Here is a 17,852-nt window from a genome sequence, read left to right on the forward strand (position 1 = left end):
ATTGCCAGCTGGGTTTGGCTGGCCTCGTGAACTACCACGTGTACCCTTTCCAAAAACTTGCATTTACTAGCCCTAATCCTAGCCCCTTGAATGAAACCTCTCTTTGCACTTTGCACTTTGCACTCTTTTGTTACTTCCAGCATCACCATTTGCACAAAGTCCCATCCAAACCAATTTCTAACCTATCTGCACTTACTTCTTTGCTGCACTTTTTTCTTGACTGTTCATTGGCTATGGTCTATGGTTGATGGACTCCCTTATATATGTTTGTTTCCACGAGAAGTTATAATTTGGTGTTCATATATTTTGATGGCAGAATACTACATTAACTTGTTTATAAACTTTGTTATCCTTCATTCAATCTTGTTATTCTATAAATTTAAACGAAAGACTACAAAATATGGATTTAGTTTAATTTTTTATGATTAGTTAAAATATGTTTCAATAATTATACATTATATTATATTTTTTAAACTTTTTTTAGTTACCCCCTCAATTTTTTTAAAATTAGCAAATAAAAATGCGTTAATTCTCAATAAACCATTAAAACATACTTCTTCAATGCATGTATTGATCATAAATAAAAATAAAATGTAAAATAATGTCATTCATTAATTTATAATTTTAACTTATTTATAAATTTTGATGAATTTTCATCACTGTTCTTTTTCTTATGATTTTGCAAAATAGAAAATAATTAAAAGTATATTAATTCGTTATAAATCTTTAAAAAATTATATTTGATTACTTATATGGTTCATAATTAGAGAAAAATAAAAATATACAACAGCATAACACAAATAATCATTGCTTAAACTTTTTCATATTGTATTTGGCAAGAGACCAAGTAGGCCTCATGAGATAAATTAAAAATATTGTAAAACATTTTTATACAAATTAACACCTAGAAAAACATATATATATATATATATATATACAATAATTGATATAATATAACAAAAAAAAGAGATAAAAAATAAGTTATATTATTGAGTATGTGAATAAACTAGTGTAAGATTATTTTAATCTGATAAAAGATACAAGCAGTCTCCTGAAAATATCAACTAAATAAATATTGTATTTATATTTTATTTTAATTGAAGAAGTTCATATCATTTCATTCAATATAAGAGTATCAATATAAGTAGGACTCAAATAAAAAATAGAATGACTAACCTAGAGTTGTGACGTCGTAACAAAAAAATGAACAACATAATTTGTTTATCTCCAAAAAAAAAAAACTGTCGCAATGATTTTTAAACACTAGAAAGAGCCTCCTTGCATTTCAGTAAAATAGCACCAAATTTTGTATGCGCATTTGATGACTTGTGAATCCATCAATAACTTACAATCTAACTCGAAGATCAGATCGTATTCTGCATACCCATTTACTTAATGTGTGTTTGGATGCGGCCAAGAATTAGTTTTTTTAGAGAAAAATTCATGGTGTCATCATAAATTTTGAGAAATAGTAATGTACGTGTTGTCGTGGCTCTAGCCATGATTAATTTTCACTATGTCCAGTGACTTCAAACATGCATTCTAATCAACTTGGTTAAGTAAAATATAACCCTTTGATATGGTATTCAATTCCTAAAGATAAAAATAAATAAATACTGTATTCTTATAATCAATATAAAAACACATTGGTTTATCATTCTTCCAAGACAAAACAAAAAAAGGGAGACAATCAAACCAGTGAAAGAGTAGAGCAGTTGATGTTTGTCTATATCATATAACCGGCATCGTTCCTATTCGATTTCACGCTATTTATTTGAATTTTCCACCCAACTTTTCCTTGCTCCATTTTCCCCCCCTCTCCTTTCTCTAACAAAACTGCTCACTAACTCAAACGCTGCCCCCCTTTCAATTTAATACACCCAGTGTCGCCCTTAAAATACTATCATCACCATCCTTGTTTTTTTTTTTTTTTTGTGAATCTCATCACCATCCATTCACTACAAAAAAAAATTAAAAAATTCTATGCCTTCTTTAATTTTCAAGAGAAAACAAGAAGGTATTGAAGGAGTTGTTGTTGTTGTCGTCGTCTGCGAAGAAAGACCACGCAACCGCACGGAGTCAGTAGTAGTTAAAGCAAATTCCTCACTCCTCCCCGATTTAGAAAACCCAAACTGAACAACAACAACAACAAAGGTTGAACTTGAACTTGAACTTGAACCCTTTCTAACAACACCACCACTTTTTTTTAAATTACTTCTTTATTCCTAAAAATCATTTTTAATTTTCAGTCATTGTTTTCGTGTTCTCAGTTTCGTTGGTGGGTAGCGTGTGAACTCTGAAGTATCAATTAGCCGTTTATTATTATATACTAATACAATATTTTTTTTCTTTCTAGTTTTCTAGAAACTCGACGAAGCAAAATTGAGTTACGCTTCCAATTTGAAGGTGTTGTTGGTGTTGTATGGTCTCGAGCGTGACCGAGAATGGACCTGTTACCGGCGCGATCCGTGGACGAAACAGTGGAGGAGATAATGAGGCTGCACCGGTCGCTACCGGCTCGGCCGGGAATCGAGGAAGTGGAGGCGGCGAGGACTCTAGTCGAGAACGTGGAGCGTGAGGACCAGGCGAAGCTCGAGGCCGTGGCACGTGCAAGGGAGCGCAAGGGCCCGCACGTGCCGGAGGAGCTCTTCGCGGTGTTGCAGGAGATGCAGAAGAATGTGGTACTATTCCAGAGCAAGGAGCAGAGGCGTGAGGCGCTCAAACTCCTCGATCTCGAAAACGTCCACGTGCTGTTCGACGAATTGATCCAGAGAGCTTCCAATTGCGTCTCCGCGCGCTCCTCTGGTTCGAAGAACTCAGTTTCTAAACGGGAAACTTCTTTTTCCACTGCTTCTGTTTCTGCGTTCAAGAAAGAGCCTGTGAAGAGTTCGGAGATATTGTTCACGAGAGATGATAGTTATATGAATAAGACCAAACCCAATTTCTACTCTGATGGGTATACAATTGGGCCCAGTGTCTCATCCAAACCGCCGATACTCGATTCCTCGCTAATACCAGCGTCCACTTCAGGTATCTGGTTTTTCTCTAGTTTCTATTTTGGACAAAACTTAGATGCGGTTTCTTTTATATATACTAAATGTTTGCATTAAAAATAAGCATAAGTTACTAGGTAACTGATCAATATAAGATCATCATTATTTTTTTAGATGTTTTTGATGTATTATTTTTCAACTCTAATTGAAGTTTCATCTCAATAATTTGCACAATAAATGTTTGTATTAAAGATAAATATAAGTTATTAAGGTAAAACTTCAATTCTAGTTGAAGAATAACACCAAAAAAACACTTAAGATACTGCATGTAAGTTTTGTTCCTTTTGGATAACTTCAATAGCTTATTCTAAAATTGGGTTTTAATTTTGTAGGTGAACAGAGTGGTGATAAGTTGAGTTTGATAAAACTGGCTAGCTTAATTGAAGTTTCTGCGAAGAAAGGTACACGCGAACTCATACTACAGAACAAGTTGATGGACCAAGTTGATTGGCTTCCTGATTCGATAGGGAAGTTATCTAGTTTGATCAAATTGGATTTATCTGAGAATCGAATTATGGTTCTACCTTCCACGATCGGAAGCCTTTCTTCCTTGACAAGTTTGGATTTGCATTCGAATAAGATCGCGGAGCTTCCAGAGTGTGTTGGGGATCTCTTAAGTCTCGTGTATCTCAACGTTGGGGGAAACCAGTTATCATCATTACCTGCTTCTTTGGGCAGATTGGTGCATCTTGAGGAACTTGATTTGAGCTCCAACCAGCTTTCAGTGCTTCCTGATGCCATAGGGTCTCTTGTAAGCCTAAAAATACTGAATGTGGAGACAAATGACATAGAAGAAATTCCGCATTCAATTGGTCGTTGTGTTGCACTTAAGGAGCTTTGTGCAGATTATAACAGGCTCAAGGCCCTGCCTGAGGCTGTGGGGAAGATTGAGAGTCTTGAGGTATTGTCTGTGAGGTACAACAATGTTAAACAGCTACCTACGACGATGTCGTCTCTGTCGAACTTGAAGGAGCTGAATGTGAGTTTCAATGAGCTTGAGTACGTGCCTGAGAGCCTGTGTTTTGCTACCTCGCTTGTGAAGATGAACATAGGGAACAACTTTGCTGACATGCGATCCTTGCCGAGGTCCATTGGGAACCTTGAAATGCTTGAGGAGTTGGATATCAGCAACAATCAGATTCGTGTCCTTCCTGACTCTTTTGGGATGCTCACTCGGTTACGGGTCCTGAAAGTGGAAGAGAATCCTCTTGAAATCCCTCCAAGACATGTAGCTGAAAAGGGAGCACAGGTAACTAACTCTCTTTCTCGATTTAACCATTGGTTTAGGGTGTTTTGATTGCTATTTATAAACACTGTTTTTAGTTCAACAAGAAAACAGATACTCACTAAGTTTATGCCTCACCCTAATTTCTGATATTGTTTGCGCCAGTCATAATAGTATGATTTTACCAATTACCAAAATTTCAGTTTAGTCCTTGATTTTGAAAATCAATGCTTATCAGTTATGAAGAACTAAAGTGGACTGGCAGGATTTCATTTATTATTATTTTTCTTTAATTACAAAAATATCACCTTTTTTTTTACTTATTATCTGTGTTTTAAAAAATTATTGAAAATTATTTTTATTTTTTATTTTCACTACGGAATTATCTGAAAATAAAAAATGAAAACAGGAAATATTTTCTTAAATCAAACTCTCCGTTTTTTTTTCTTTTATCTTTTAGTTCTTGTCGCTCTAGCTGTAATAAAGATCTTTCTATTATCTGAATCTCATGTTTCAAGTCATGGTGCATCGCAGGCTGTTGTCAAGTACATGGCTGATCTTGTTGAGAAGAAGGATGTTAAATCGCAGCCACTTATTAAGAAGAAAAAGGGTTGGGCTCATCATATGTGCTTCTTTTCAAAGTCAAACAAAAGGAAGCGTGACGGCGTTGATTTTGTTAAAACCTGATTAAATTCAACCAAAGCCATTCCTGGCAAGCAAAAGATTCCATGAGTAAGTGGTTGAGTTAATTTTCCTGGTCATTGGTCAATGCTTGTAATGCACACATGGGAGTTGGGTATTGATTATGAAATAATTGTAGGTTTCATAGTTCACCAATCACCAGTAGCTTTGGTGGCCTTAATTGACCTAGAATCAGCACTTGTGGCAAGGCTAGATTCCATTAGAGCAAGTAGTGGCATAGAGTGAATGCATTGCATACTTTTATAATAGTTGGTTATTGGTAATTGGTAATTGGGTACCAAATCATGCTTTGCTGGCTAATGTTGTGTGTTTATGACAGTGAGATGCATTTGTTTATGTAAAAAAGGACAAAGATATGTCTGTCAGTCTCTGGTCAACATTACGACAGAATGAATTGGCATGGGAATCTTCCTTGGCTGTTGGAATTTGCTAACTTTGAGTCACATACTGTAGATTCCCTATTCAATATTTTTTTCTCCTTTCTAGAACTTAATTTTTTCATTTGTATTTCTGGTATCTTGAAAATAGAAACAAGTGTACATTCATGATCCAACCATTTAAGTCTACTTCCACTCAATTGTATGTATATCTTCCTGTCACAGTACAACTTCAGTTTTCAATAGAATTTAATATTCCATTTTTTAGAGGAAGGCATCATGAATTCATGATTGATATCCCATTTACTTTTTTACTGTTGCTAATTCAATATAAAACTATTAAAAAAAATTTCCCGAATTTTCTTGCCGAGGTTCATCATCTTATTTTAAAAAAAATATTATTAAAAATTGTAAATAATTATTTATTAATTTTTGTATTTTATATAAAATTTTAAAATAAAAAGAAGATGGTATTTTTGTGGTTAACGATAAAAACAGATAGCACTTTCTCAAAATAAATATATCGGTGGTAGTTAGAAATATAATCCTTCGGCTGAAATCTTAGCTGTAGAACTAAGTTAAATACATAAACTATCGCCCGAAATTGAATCTACTCGAAAGATTTAATTATGGAAACGAGTGAAATACATTACTATCTGCATAATTATTATCACCTTAGATTACCTTTTCAATGTTATTTTTTTATGTTTACGTGTTTGAAAAAAATACAATTGAATTGTTGAAGTACAACAATCTAAAGAAGTCTTTCTTTATTCTTTAAGAAGAAAAAAAGTCAATAATTTTGATCCATTTTAGCCTACTCCTATATGCTACAAGTTTTATATGTTTCACCACAGGTTCTAAGCTTGATTAACGATTCTTAAAATGTAGAGTTCAACAAGATGAAATTAATGATATTAATATATGGAGCGTAATCTTGGATTGTGCCCAATAATATATGAGTCTCCTTTTAATCAAATAGAAATATGATGTGTTTATCCACAGGATTTCATTGATAAAGAGAATATGTTTAATTGAGGATTTAATAGCAACATCATGAACTTGATGTATTAACACTTTCTTTATCAACTCAGAAAAAAGAAACTTTATCTCCTTAGAGCAACTCCAATAGTAATTAGTTACTCTCCTGATATCATATCAACACTATTAGCAACCCAAAATTAAAATTTGCACCATTAGAGAGGAATTGTGTGTGTGGTCAACCTAAGCTTTTGGCCGCTCTTCATAGCAACCGTTTCTCATCTCCAAATTGTGGGTCCTGTGTAAAACACATTATTATAATAATTGCTTGGAATAAAATAAATGTGGGATCCATTAATTTAAAAAACTTCAATGAATTTTTTTGTTTTAGCAAAAAATTGATTGGGCTGCCTAGAGTAGGAAATGTGACCTGACATTAGAAAATGTGAAATGTTATAAATAAATATATATATATATATATATATATATATATATATATATATATATATATATATGTATAAAAGAGAATCTCACAACTTAATAGAGTTGCTCTTACATTTCTGTGAAATAAGAGAGAAGCTTAACATTGTGTTTGTTATGGCAGAAATGAGGAAGAAGAGAAAAGGAATGGAGCGAATCACGAGAATCAAGAAAATTTCTCTCGTTTGTCACGGGACTGATGACAGAAAAATATTTGGAAACTGTGTGGGGGCCATGCAATGCTAAGAAATGTATTACTTTTATATGAGTGTTGTAAATATGATATTAGTAGTGGATTTAGATTTTTTTTTTTGAGGATAAAAATAGTTAATATTTTTTAAAATAAAAAATTATATAAGTTTTATTAAAAATGATAATAAAAAATTAAAATTTAAGAGGATAAAGTACATAAAATTATTATTAATGTATTGTTTCTTTTATCTTTTATAATTATTTATATTCATCTTTTTAAAAAATTTATCTTGTGAGGATAACATCTATTTTTTATGGGGGCAAAAAATATTTATTTAATATATTAAAGTAAAAGCTGCAGCTAGGTTCGGAAGCAAAAACTGCAATAATACTTTATATAATTGTCATCACAAGGAGCATATATGGAAAGAAGGATATTACCATTGAAATATTTTCAAGTTTAATATGGCTTTTGATTCCCTAAAAATTATGAGTTTAAAATTTTGTTGGTGGAAGATTCACACCATTTCAGGAACTTTCTATACTTTTCTCCTTTGAAAAGAAGAGTATAATGATCTAATATTCGTTTAAACGTTATTGTGGCAAGAAAATCAGTCAATTGGATTGGCTAGCTAGTTGAATACGATTCTAAAATAATGTCAAATGTATATTATACTAAGAAGGAAAATCGGCTTCTCAATGATAAGTTCTCATCAAGTTATTCTAAAAAGTGTTTAGCGTAGGTGATCGAAGTAAAATAACAAAAAAAATTTAAAAATTTATAATGAAAATTTTTGAATATTTTTCTATTTATGAAGACAAAAATATATATTTTAGTCTTTCTCTAGTTTTAGGTCGATTAGATTAACCCTAATTAAGAGTGAATGTCATGAAATATGCTTTATTATTTTTCTTACTAAAATACAATTTTGGTTTTTTATATTTTTTTTAGTTCACAATTTCTGTTGGTCTTATTAAAAAAATAAAGACATTTAATCTCCTGATTTAAAAACATCAAGAAATTTGATCTTATCATCTAAATCAATGTGTCAATTATATTAAGTTATTAACTTTGAGCTAGCCTTAAATAGCATGTCAGTATAGCAATTATATTTTTTCAATTTTTTATTAATACTAGATAATTAAATTTAATAAATAATTATTTAAAAATATAAATTATTTATTATTTTTTCTAATTTTTTTTTCTAATAGGATATGACCATCAAATAAAAAAAACTAATAATCAAATGTCACATAAGATAAACTATGTTAGTTGGACGTCAAAGTTAAAAACTTAATGATCAAAGCATTAATTGGACGGTAGGATCAAATTTTTTTATTTTTAAAAATTAAAAAAATAAATATCTCTATTTTTAATAAAAGGATCTAAGTTGAGGATAAAATAAAATAAGAAAATCAAAATTACATATTATCCTTATTTTTTCTATAAGTTTACGAATATTATGATACACCAATTATAAGTTTAAAAAATTCATATAAATTGCATTTCAAATGAAAAATAATCAGTAGTTGTCCAATTTCCTAAAATCTCATAATTAGACCATATACTATTAGACAGCATCGACAGTGTGCTTTTTCTGAATAGCATCACGAATGAGTTTGAGTGATTGTTCTAAATCATCACAAAGAAGGTAAGGATCCGAAATAACAAGTGGGTCCACTGCTAGAGAAATGGTCATGTTGTTAGCATAGCTTTGAAAATGGATGGTCAGTGCCTGCCAAAGAAATAAAAAAAAAAGTGTGCATTAATTTAATGTTCTATGCTAAGTAGAGTACCTTTTATATCTTTTTCCTCCATCAACTCTAGAGCTATTTATTAATCATGCATGGTGGCACTACTAGTAATTATGAATGATTCAATACTTACAAGTGGGTGTCCATATACACTAGGAGCAATGTATGCCACGGGATGACCATAGAAGCTAATTTCTTCCACAGGACCAGGCACATTGGAGAAGGCTACAGTAGTGTTAAAGAGAACTCTTCGTGTTATGGCAGCAGCAACCTACAATTTTACACAAGATGAAAAATATATTAAGTGATATCAGTTACTTTATCAATGCAAGCTTACTCTAAAGAAGTGTATCGTGAAAACAATTCTTTATAGATCCTACTTGTTTATGGTTGTAAATGAAATACTAATAGAAAGCTATACAAAAACTCATGACAATAACCAATTACCTTTACACCTAATAAATTGAGTACCAGCTTTGCACAAGCATAAGAGCAAATTGCTTCTAATGAGTGCTTCTTTCGGTCTATTGTGGCCTTAGCATGACGTACATATTCCAATGGATCTTTATACAAAACAATAGAGAAAGGGAGGATGATGTATCCCATGCAATTACCCCATTTGACTTTTGATTTCTCTGCCATCATATCTGCTAGTTCCTAATTAAAATAATGTTTGATATAATAAGCAGCGCAAGGTAATAATCAATTAGTTAGAACTTTTTTTTCCAATGAAAATAAAAATTAATCATGAGAAATTAAAAAAATAGAGGACAACTTAACAACTTATCAACTATGAAATATTTACAAATATATATAATATCATTTGATGAAATGATAGAGCAATATATCAAAAAAGAATCATAAAATTTGTAACAAGGAAATTATTTAATTACATAATAACAAAAAATAGTTCATAATAGATAGACATTGAGTTATGAAAGACTCTCTATAATGTCAGGATATAAACTATTATTTATCTGAAATATATTTTTATGCAGTTTTGAATATGTAGTTTCTATATGGTATATAGAAAAGAAAAAAAAAACAAGTGGATCTTAATTCGATAACCACATCATGTACCTGTATTCCACCAACAGGTCTAATGTTAACAAGAATTGATGCCCTAAGGCGAATCTTCTTGAGGACACTAGATCTCTGTTTCACACCGTTGCTATTTGCGCCTACATCTGCTTTGAGATCGAGTAACAAAGCGTTAACGAAAACAACTGATAATTCATATTCTTTTTTTAGGTACAAATAATTTGCAGCACTATGGTTAATGGTATGAAGTTCGAGAAAGATGAATTGCAACAAAATAAAACCTTACCATATGCTCGATTCAAGTAGCGAGTGAGAGCGGCTTGTGTTACTCCCAATAAAACATCATTGATTGTCTAATTATCAACATTTAACCAAAACATAATAATTAAAACACAATGTATTGTCTTTTTTTTCTCCAGGTAGTGTTTTGTGTATAATCACACTCTTTTATACATGTAAATACATTAAAAGAAGAAAAGATTTGAAATAATATGTTTTGTTCTCAAAGACCGTTTAAGTTTCATGCCAAAAGAAGCTTTTATACCTTCAAACATAAGAATTTGATATCTCCAAGTTCATTATGTTGGGAATAATTTATAGGTTTAATTACATTTTTTTGTTCTTTTAATTAAGTATCGCAAATATGTGCAAATTAGGATTTCAAGTATCAGTACTATTATACTATTTTAATCTTAGCGTTGTCTTATATATACACATAAGTTAGGATAACTTAATTACACTTTTAATATTCTACAATTCTCATATCAAACAAATTAAAAGTGTCATTAAGTCATGTAAGCATATATGTAATGTAACATGTTAGTGGTCACATTATTGACACGTCAACGTTTAGTATTTCATTATTAAAATCTGTTAAATATTTGAGGAAGACTAACAAAGGATCAAAACTGCCTAATTGTTATATCTAGATAACCTAATTTGCACAGTTAGAACATGAGGGACCAAGATTGCCCATGCCAATTATGATACCCAAGAACCAAAAAAATGTGATCAGGCCTTGATTTTTTATTCTTTAAAACAAACGCAACCAAAGAAAAAAGGAAGAGAAGAGAATTAGTTACCGTTTTCATTTCATTCTTCACGAGCTTGATATCATCCATACTAACTGTGCGATGGACAATGCGCTTGTTATGTAGTTCAACCCCTAGCGCACCAGCTTTGAGAGGAGTTGGTGTGTCTTTGATGAAGAAAATGGTGAAAGTAAACAACAACATATCCACGAAAGTGTGCCAAATGAGAAGTAGTGCCCACCAAATTACGAAGAGCCACCGGAATGGGCTTGATGAGCGTTGATGTGAGGTGTCTTTCTTTTGGATTGGCACAGTTGGCAACGCATTAGGGTCAGAAGTTTTGCGAGTGGCAGCAAGAAGGAGTGATATGAGAGAGGCACCATCGCCTATGGAATGATGAATCCGAAATACGCTAACAGCTTCTGCGTCCGAGGTTTTGATGTTGAGGAGGTGTAGTTCCCATAGTGGCTTGGATTGGTCTAGTGGAGTTTTGGTGAAATGGGAGACATAGTCTTCCACAAATCTATCTGGGTACTCTAAGTTGGAATCTATTTCAGGAACTATGATATGGTTGTCTAAGTCAACTTTTGTTGGGATCCATTTAGTTTTCCTTCCCTTCTTAACCTGAACCCCCATAAGAATAAATCCAAGATCTCAACAAGTGAATAGTAATTGAATTAGACATGAATGAAATGTGCTTTTAAGTTCGGATTAAATCAAAGATCACAAAAAATTTGTAGGTCTCAACTTATTCAATGATTTTATCTTCATGTTGTAATTTTAACTACCTAAGAATTTAATTTAATGATAAGTTAATTAAACATTATTAATTAATAAAAAAATCTTTAAATTACCTAAGGATTTAATTGAAAAAACCAACATTATAGTGTCACATCAGTTATTTAATGGTTAACATTTTTTTATTAACGGTGAATATCTTGAAATTAATGATTAAATTAAAAAAATTTATTTGACAAATCAAGAATTAAATGTCTTTATTTTTTTATAAGAGAACCAAATTTGGGTGTTAAGTAAAATAAAAAAATTAAAACTATATTTTATTTAATTATTATTATAATTTAAATTACTTAACTATTAACATAGTTAATTTACACACTACACGCGCGCTCACACACGGGCAGGTTTAGAAATAGTGAGGAATCGGAGAATTTCATATTTGAACCTCAATTTTAACTGAGCCAAAGTCAAAGACAGGTTGGAATAAGATGGCTGCGTAGACGGTAGAGAATTTGCATTGACTTATTGTTTTGTGTAGTGGTTAACAAAATCTTCTATTTATTAATTAATATGGGACTAGATAAGTCATATAGAAGAATTCTTTATTTTTTGCTTTAAGGTTTAACAAAACTGAAACCTTATATTGTGCAATTTAAACATTTAAGTTGAGAAGACTTATATGATAAACAAATTCAATCTCCTAACACAATTTTTTAACATTTTAAAAGGTAATATTAGGATAAATTAACATCTAAAATGTTCCGGGCACGGGTTTTGAAAAACTAGTGACATGTATTAATTAAGTCTTCATCTTGGAAAAAGTCATTGTATAATTTGGCAGTGATGGGCCAAAACAATTATGTCATCGTCTTGAGTGATCGACACGAGGATGTTGATTTTTTATGTCTCGTACAGCTGTCAATATACTGAATTGGTCTCCTTTAAAGCGAAAAAAAGAGACCTAACAAAAAACATAATGTCTCGTACAGCTGTCAATATTCTTATTACTGAATTGGTCTTCTATTTTTTTTAGTTTTGTTTTTTTAGGTTACAATTATTTGTTTTTGGTACAGGTATTTCTATGCTATTATTACTGAGTGTTAAGTAATATGAATAATTATTCGTTGATAGATTTTATAGAAAGTTGGTGACAAAATTATTTATTTAAGTAAGATATATAAAGTAATTTGGAAATAGGAAATTTAAATATCCAGCTCATATTACAACTACCAGGTCTACGGTCTATCCCAAGTAAAATTTCCAGGTCATGCATAGATTCCAAATATATTTTTATTTATTTATAAAAATTAAAGATAAATATAAAAAATTTATAGCAACTCAAGTCTTGTTTAAACTCTATTGATTGAAGATACTTTTTTTCTTTTTAGAAAATTATGCACAATTCTAATAATCAAACAGTGTTTTCAAACGAAAGGATAAGGTAGAGAGTAATAGTAACTGACCAGTTTGCTGGTGAACCTTGGATGCTTGAGCAGTGTTTGACATAAACCTTCTCGAATGACTTGAGGATTGATGCTTGTCTTGCAACCCATGATGGCAATCACATAACAGTTTAAAGATGGCTCATGGAACAGCTTCCCTGTTGGACTCAGTGGTTCACCCTCTCTTTCTCTGGATGCCATAGTTGCTCTCTTTTTTTCATTCAAGATGCAAAGACTGTTTGCTGTGTTCTCACAAGGGGCAGGGTAGGGTGGTTTATAATGTAATCAAAACCACCAAAGTTAATAAATTTGTGAGGATATGGGCATTTCAAAGTCAAATGGTGGCGGCTTTTTGAATAATTTTGCATTTTGTTTTCTTGAGCTTATTAAAAGTGTTATACGATCTATTGTAAATTTTTATATCAGTCTCTTATAATATTTTATTCAAATATCTTTTTAATATTTTAAAACTTGAAAAGTACTTAATTTTTTTATAATAATAAATAAGTACTGACGGAATTTGGTCCAAAAAGAAAGATCCTAGTAAACTAAATCTTTTAATTATTTCCACCAAAAGATATTAATTTTTTTATCTTATGCACATGTGTCTCCAATTCATTGTTAAATAGACATGCTGTTTTCACTCATATAAATGCAATTAATTTTATACTATTGTGTTAATTTTATGATATGATTACACCAAAACATATGATTACATTTATCATATGCTGTTTAGAACAAAATCATTTCTATATGAAAACAAAAAATCCTAATAAATAAGAATTAAAAAAAATCGTAACAAATGTTTAAATTTATTTTTAAATCTCGTTTTGTTGACATAAATAAGAATGATTTATTTAATAAAAAAATAATTTCAATTCCTATCTTGCGCAAAAATCAGGTTGACAACAATAATTTACATACAACCAATGAAATTAATATCTAACCCATCGAATTGGAACATCCTTGATCTCTACCAGGGATTAAAAAAAATTATTCTTAGATTTTATCTTCCAAAAGAGACCGTGAAAGTTAGAAAGGTTTTGGTTTAATGTCCATGTGACTCATCGCTGCCATGTCTGTCTCTCTAAAGGAAAGCTAGCTAAACGATAAAAAAGATGAGATGAGAGGGTTGGGGGAAAGAAATTAAGGGTGGGAGTTGGGAAAGGAGAGAGCTTACAATTAAATGCCACCGCCCACCTGCATCCCTTAACACTTGTCAGGAATTTTTTCTATACAATTATTTAATTACTCCTAATTTCACTTATAATAAATAAATATTTGATAAACAAAAAATTTTACAAAATATTTTTTGTTAAATTTATGTGTAATACTGTAGGTAAAATTTACTACTAGAAGAAAACTAAACAATCATTAACTCAATTTTCTATTTTTGTTATTATTTTTCTCTATTAATATTAATTTATTTATTTTTCTCATGAATACAAAAGATCTTGAGGGAAGAGGGAATCCGTCCCCGTATTTTTTTTTGGAAGATCTGTATATGTATATATATTATAGATTAAATACAACATTGAATATATATATATATATATATATATATATATAAATTTTGTGCGTTAAAAATAAAATATAAACATAACTCACAAATAAAAAAAATATAATATAAACATTTTAATTAATATAATATACTCCATTTTGTCTTATTTATAACATAAAAAGCATTTTCATATTTATTAATAAAATTATTTAAATTTATTAAATTATATGATTATCCTTCCGATACTGCTCGAGTTTAACCCTTAATAAAAATAATTTTTTGTCAGACTTTATTTTCTGCGAATTCTAGATTATCCAAGATCTCTTTCCCTTGATAAATCGAGGGTTAAGATAAAAACTTATATGAATCTCAATTAAGTTTTTTTCTAAATTACATTTGATTGTAGCTTATCAAACATAAACTTACTATTAAATAAAAATATTTTAAATATAGACTCATTAAATAAGACAAAAATAATTAAAATGTACTTATATTTGAGACTTAAATACAATAGATTTTGTAGGATTATAAATAAAATCAAAGAGAGTATTAAATACTATATTAAATTCCACAAAAATAAATTACCAAAAAAAATCTAAAAAAAATTCATTAGATATTATGTATTAGTACATACTATATGAAATTCTATTGTAACTATTACATTAAATGCAACATTAATAAAAAAATACTAAATTTAAATAATATATATATAGTGTTTTCAATATAACATAAATATTTTATATTTAATTTTATAAAAAGTACTAAATTAAATAAAACATTAAATACAGTATTAATTATATGTAATAAAAATAATATAAAATATTATATTAAATTCTTCAATGACTTATTGACTATGTATTTGAATTTTATAGTATATAAAACATTAAATGCAACATTAAATATATACACATATATATATATAATATTTAATAATATTATTAAATTGATATATTTTTTTTTGTAATAAATATAATATAAACATTATAATTAATATAACATATTAAATTTTATAGCAAATAGTACATTAAATATAATGTATTAGTACATTATTTAATTCTATTGTAACTACTACATTAAATGCAACATTAATATGTATAATATTTAATAATAGTAATAAATTTAAATATATTATGTGTAGTAAATATAATATATTAAATTATACAATAAATACTACATTAAATATAAAACATATTAAAGTGTATAGTAATTATTTCATTAAATGCAATATTAAATATTTTAAATTTGAATAATATTAATATATATATATAAAAGGTTAAATGTTTTTAGTCCTTCAAATTTGGGTAATTGATATTTTAGTCCTTCAAAAAAATTTATTGTTATTAGTCTCTCAAATTTTTGAAAATTAATTTTTAGTCTCTCTCATTCTTTGTATTGATACTACGATGTCACTTTTATATCGTTAGGAATATTTTTTAAGTTTAATTTATTTAGAATAGTTTTTAATACTTTTAAATCATGAGAATATATAAAAAAATCACAACAATTTCATATTCATATTTTTATTTTTCTTTAAAATCGGGTGAATATGTGAAAAAAGACCATACAAGAAAAATATTTTTGTAGTTTGAAATTGCTATATATCATTTTAAAAAAAATATTTGTGGTTCAAAGTAGCTTTTTGAAAATTTTAGGGTCTAAAATTTTTTTTAAGGCTGAAAAAAAAATACTCAAATTTGAACGACAATATATATAAACAATACTTTAATGACATTGAATACAAATAAACAATTTATTAGGTATTAAATTTATAATAATTACATCATCTTTCTTATATTTAATAAATGTTTATTAATCCAAAAAAATATATTTTATTTAATATTAATAATATGATAAATTTTACTCTATTTAGACATAAATATAAGCAAAAAAATATTTAGACTCAAATATAAATAAATTTTAACTAATTTGACTCTATTTAATGATATCATTCCAAAAATATTCACAATCAATTTTAATTCTAGTTCCAATGTAGAACACTTTAGAAAAAAAATATTTTTTTATATGTAGAAATTGAATATATCATTAGAAGCTTATAACACTCACATATTATGTTCAACTAATTGAGTTAAACCTCTTTGATGAAATTAAATGACGTTAATCAAATTTGTTAATTAAGATAAATTTTTTTTTATGATATTTTGGTCCGGAATACTATTAATTAGTGTTATAATTAAACTACATACAAAATTTCTATTTGAAAATATGTTTTATAATTTTTTTAGTAAAACTAAAAATAACAAATTGTTAATTTATATATTTAGTTATTAAATTTTTTAATATTTTATTTTTAAAAATAATTTACATGTTTTATAAAATTTCTGTTTATAAATAAAAAGTCAATTCTTATATGACATATTTTGCTCCCACTCCTATGATAGGGGATAATAGTTTAGGAACCATTCTAAAGATAGGAAAAACCCATGAATAAAGATGGAATTAATGAAATAAGACATTGTAGAAACTCAAATAATGGGTGAATATATATATATATATAACATCATCAAAATAAATTAATTAGGATATTCAAATAAATCATTAAGTGATAGATAATTTGACATATCAACTATTTATAAACCCCAACAACCTTTAACAAAATGAGTGTGGAGAAAGGCCCACTTCTAAATCTATCCCACATTAAGTTATTTATCTCTTAATGCCTATTAACATAAATGATTTTGAATTACCCAAATATATGGGAGAAAGTTTTTAACCAATAAGAAAAAATAAGTGGTAAAATATTTTAATACTTCCCTTATAAGTTATTTTTCACTTATACAACTCTAAACTAAACTGTCTTTGCACTTTAAGTCCTCCAAATATTACAATTATAAAAATTTTATCTCTAAATTCTAATTACGCAAATTATGTCTTTTAAATATTATAATTATATAATTTTAATTCCTCTTGTAGTATTTTTTTAAAATTAAAAATTTTACTAATATGAGACTTGATGATGACATACCAACTTATGTTTTTCTTGACAAATATGTGATTGTGGCTTAGGTAAATATAAACAAGAAAATTTGAAATACAATAAATGAAAAAAACCAAAAATGATCTTTACATAATGAAAATTGCAAAAATATCTCTAAAATTATATGATATAAAAATATCATTTAATTTTGACTCCTCAAATGATAGAAGTTAGCTAAAAATAAACCAATCTTATATAAAAGTACTGTATTTTGCTCAAAAAGTCAATGTATGAAAGTGCACTCAATGGTTAAATACAAACATTGTTGACATTTTTGGTCAACTTTGAACACATCAAATTATTTGACAATTAACTTTTAATCATGAAAATTCATGTATC

At 28.6% G+C, this 17,852-nt stretch overlaps 2 protein-coding genes across 4 annotated transcripts; one reads left to right on the forward strand and one right to left on the reverse strand.

Annotated features, from left to right (window-relative positions):
- Window positions 1-1,677: 1,677 nt before the first annotated feature.
- LOC114424968 (plant intracellular Ras-group-related LRR protein 4-like) lies at window positions 1,678-5,624 on the forward strand. Of its 2 annotated transcripts, XM_028391671.1 has the most exons (5): window positions 1,678-2,154; window positions 2,357-3,030; window positions 3,386-4,302; window positions 4,813-5,010; window positions 5,300-5,624. In XM_028391671.1, the coding sequence occupies exons 2-4, from the start codon at window positions 2,445-2,447 to the stop codon at window positions 4,963-4,965; spliced, it is 1,656 nt and encodes a 551-aa protein (XP_028247472.1). In that variant the 5' UTR covers window positions 1,678-2,154; window positions 2,357-2,444; the 3' UTR covers window positions 4,966-5,010; window positions 5,300-5,624. The 2 variants fall into 2 exon arrangements, with proteins under 2 accessions (XP_028247472.1, XP_028247471.1); XM_028391670.1 differs by having other exon boundaries at window positions 4,813-5,624.
- A 2,794-nt stretch (window positions 5,625-8,418) lies between these two features.
- On the reverse strand, window positions 8,419-13,381 carry LOC114425075 (O-acyltransferase WSD1-like). 2 transcript variants are annotated; one of them, XM_028391828.1, is made up of 7 exons: window positions 13,039-13,381; window positions 10,889-11,461; window positions 10,093-10,159; window positions 9,846-9,952; window positions 9,213-9,422; window positions 8,899-9,036; window positions 8,419-8,746 (listed from the first exon to the last, which is right to left on the reverse strand). In XM_028391828.1, the coding sequence occupies exons 1-7, from the start codon at window positions 13,216-13,218 to the stop codon at window positions 8,582-8,584; spliced, it is 1,440 nt and encodes a 479-aa protein (XP_028247629.1). In that variant the 5' UTR covers window positions 13,219-13,381; the 3' UTR covers window positions 8,419-8,581. The 2 variants fall into 2 exon arrangements, with proteins under 2 accessions (XP_028247629.1, XP_028247628.1); XM_028391827.1 differs by having other exon boundaries at window positions 9,846-9,955.
- Window positions 13,382-17,852: the final 4,471 nt, after the last annotated feature.

This window comes from Glycine soja, chromosome 9, assembly GCF_004193775.1.
Source record: "Glycine soja cultivar W05 chromosome 9, ASM419377v2, whole genome shotgun sequence".
Lineage (NCBI taxonomy): Eukaryota > Viridiplantae > Streptophyta > Magnoliopsida > Fabales > Fabaceae > Glycine > Glycine soja.